Below are 3,204 nucleotides of genomic sequence, written 5' to 3' on the forward strand. Positions count from 1 at the left end.
CACACACGCTTTTAGAGAGAGAGAGAGAGAGAGAGAGAGACACACACACACACACACACTAAAGGTAAATTTGCTTCTCTCTGTGACTCAACTCTCTGAGCAGTGACTGAGGTATGCAGAACGTGTGTACAGAAGCCTGCATACATAACAGCTGCTTGCTCTGGGAATCAAACAAATGGAACAAATACTTGGAAAGCCTGATGCTCCCTTCCATGTAAAGTAAGGGCTCCACAGCTGCCTCAGCAAGAGTCCCTATGCTGGGCGCAGCCACATGTGCTCTTGAATCCTCACCTGTTGTGACTCTGTTAAAGGTGATGGCTTCAGACACTCTCCCTCCCAGGGCCATGCACATCCTCTCGAACAGCTGCTCCTTGGTGTAGAGGTATTGGTCCTTGGGGAGGATCTGAGAAAATCCTAGAACTGCATTTGTTCGAGGGGCTATGGAAACCTGCAGCACACAGTGTCAGTCTCAGAGAACAGCAGGGGCTACAAAGAAATCATCCTTGTGGGAGAGCAGAGGTGTTCAGAGTCCCACTTGAACTTAGGTTTGCAAAAAGGCACAGGGCACTTTAAACTCATCTCTGTTACAGACTTTACAAAGAGTGAGGACTACTGTACCCTGGCAGCATTCCCACACTGAAGAACCTGTGACATTAAGAGGAGGGAAGGTTGGGAAAAAAAAAGGAAGCCACTTTGTGTAGCAGACAACTAGCCAATGAATCCCTGAATATCCCAAAAATACTGGCCAAGTTCAAATTGCTGTGCTCTTCTGGCATGTCCCACTAAAGCCAGCAAAACACCCAGAATAAGTAAAATGAGGAGACTTGGCTCTATATACTGTGAGCTTCATTTCCCATCATTTAAAGGCAGCTGCTTCTTGTTGGGAGCAAAGTACATCTGTTGGAAGGAGGCCTATCCACACGCACATGTGGCAATGTGCAGCATTCAAAAAAGGGGCTTGTGAAATAAATAGGCAAACTTGATGACCCTGCTTCAGTGTACATGGAGGGCTGTGGTCACCAAACACGTTCAGTATGACTTTGCACTGAGCTTTTGAATGCAAGACACCTGCTGAAGATGATCAACTAGCTTAACAGCACAAAGGGCAATCCATCAACATTATTAATGGAGTCTGATAATGGATCTCTTAACAGCGTACTTGGCTACTTCACAGCAGTGTTACTGTATCCAGCTTCACAGAAAGGACAGGGTGACACAGGGGTTTAACAAAGCAAGCTGAAAGGTGAGCAACATGCAACAGAGCACAGAACCCAACTCTCCAGCAGACAGACAGGTTACCTTCATCACAGCGTCTGTGTGTTCCAGCAGCCAGCCCACCAGTACGTGGCCCGACTCATGAATGGCCACAACCCGGCGCTCCTCCTTTGATAGGATCTTACTCTTTTTGGCAGTACCTGTGGGAGCAGAAACAAGTCTCTGATTTATGCTTGTGACCAGCACAGAGGTATTAAAGTTCACTCTTTTCCAGCTCCTTGTACAAGCCAGCCCAAGCACAGCACAGCAGTTAGAGAGTCTGCTCATCTCCACCGCTCCATCTCTTGTCCAGATAGGAGAGGGAATACCACTTAAATTACATGCTGGCAAAGTGGTGCCCTCTATCATCTCAACAGTTCACCAGCTGAGAGCATATTACAAATCCAAATTCTCAAGAGCAGTGCCTGGGCAGCAGCTTGGACTGAAGCAGGAGACATTTTCAGCAGAGGTCTCTAATTTCGTGTCACAAAGGGCTGAGCTGAATTTTGATTTAACCGATTCCCCCATGTCTAATGATTAAGGAGAGTTCCAAGAGTCAGACCTATATTCTGTTCCCAGCCTTGCTACAGACTCGCTGTGTAAAGCCGCAGCCAAATGACAACTTTTTCTGTGTCTTCAGATCCCCAGATGAAAATTAAAGACACAGAACCCCATTGGCAGGGCCTTTATGTTCTTAGACAGAAGGCAGAGAAGTGCAAGATGTTCCTATTATCCACTTAGTTAAAAGAGTCTCCAGCTGAGGAGTGGGTATATTACAAACATTCAAATCAGAACAAGATAAAGACTACATGCAAAAACATTCTACTGCAAATCTAAGAAGTCTTCCATTCTGGTTATATAGGGCAGAGTGAGCCCACACAGCCTAGGAAGGAGCTTGTACTAATTAAGTTACAATTTACACTAAGGACATCTCCCATCAAAGTAGGGGGGGGAAAAAAAGATAATTTTTGAACATGTTAATTTTCCAGCTCAGCAGCCCATTAACATGGAATGAGCCTAATTAGGTATCTGAAAAGCTGCTGAATAGGAGTCTAGCTTGTACCATGCATGTTGGAAATATGCTGGCTACAGAGCACTATGAGCCCCAACAGCTTGTTACCATGTGTGGTGTATGTGGGATACAAAAAGGTGCCAGTACTGGAAAGTGGAAGCCTCTGCAGGGGACAGAGCGGGCACAGCAGAGAACAGCACCACATCAGGTTTGCCTGATGCCTTGGAGAAAAAGACATTGTTAAAAATTAACGTTAATAGAAAGTCAAGAGCTTTATGAAACCAGGAAACTGCAAATTACATTCCAGTGTTTTGTACTATTACTGCTCAGGGACCTCGAACAACAGCTACACCACAAAGGCATGGTGGGGATGGAACAGCAGTATCAATCACAGCAGCCTCAATTTTAATCAGAGTAAGTCAGACCCTTAATCTTCTTGTAGCATGGGCTGGGTTTGCTTTTTAAATTCTGGCATTTGCTCGCCAGCCCACCAGGGAGAGAGGCTGGACTCTGCAACAGCACAGAGTGTACCTGCTAAGCTGTTTCCTCCTCCGAATACAGCCTGCCTCATCCAGGAGAGTCCCTGAGGGCTTGTTTTCATCTCTGTTTAGGAGTCAAAGGCCCCTAGGACACTGCTCCAATGCAGAGCTAGGGGGTCTTCCACAGGGGAAAGGAATAAGCAGGCTCTGTAGGAGGCTCAGCTGATCTCTCTACTGACATCCTCCAAAGGGAACCTGTCAGACCCCCCTCTGGCCACTCACTATGCAATTTCTGGCAGGCAAGCCTGAGACTGCTCCCTGTTTCCAGGGAGGAAGATGTGATAGCAGCTGCCACAAAAATAGCTCTTTTACCGCCTCTTTCATACAGAGGGGATAAGGCAGATGTGGATTTCAGTGCCTGCAAAGTCTCCTCCTTTGATTCACCTTCATAAACAAGCC

At 46.5% G+C, this 3,204-nt stretch overlaps 1 protein-coding gene across 2 annotated transcripts in view; it reads right to left on the minus strand.

The window, feature by feature from the left end:
* Positions 1-3,204, minus strand: part of SPG7 (SPG7, paraplegin matrix AAA peptidase subunit) — a 33,946-nt gene that overhangs the window by 8,696 nt on the left and 22,046 nt on the right. For both annotated transcript variants that reach the window (XM_019504768.1, XM_019504778.1), the window contains 2 exons: positions 1,300-1,415; positions 292-448 (listed from right to left, as the gene is read on the minus strand). In XM_019504768.1, coding sequence (XP_019360313.1) covers positions 292-448; positions 1,300-1,415 — 273 coding nt within the window. The remainder of the gene's footprint in view (positions 1-291; positions 449-1,299; positions 1,416-3,204) is intronic.

Source organism: Gavialis gangeticus, unplaced genomic scaffold (genome assembly GCF_001723915.1).
Source record: "Gavialis gangeticus isolate Ggan-Ray unplaced genomic scaffold, GavGan_comp1, whole genome shotgun sequence".
NCBI lineage: Eukaryota > Metazoa > Chordata > Crocodylia > Gavialidae > Gavialis > Gavialis gangeticus.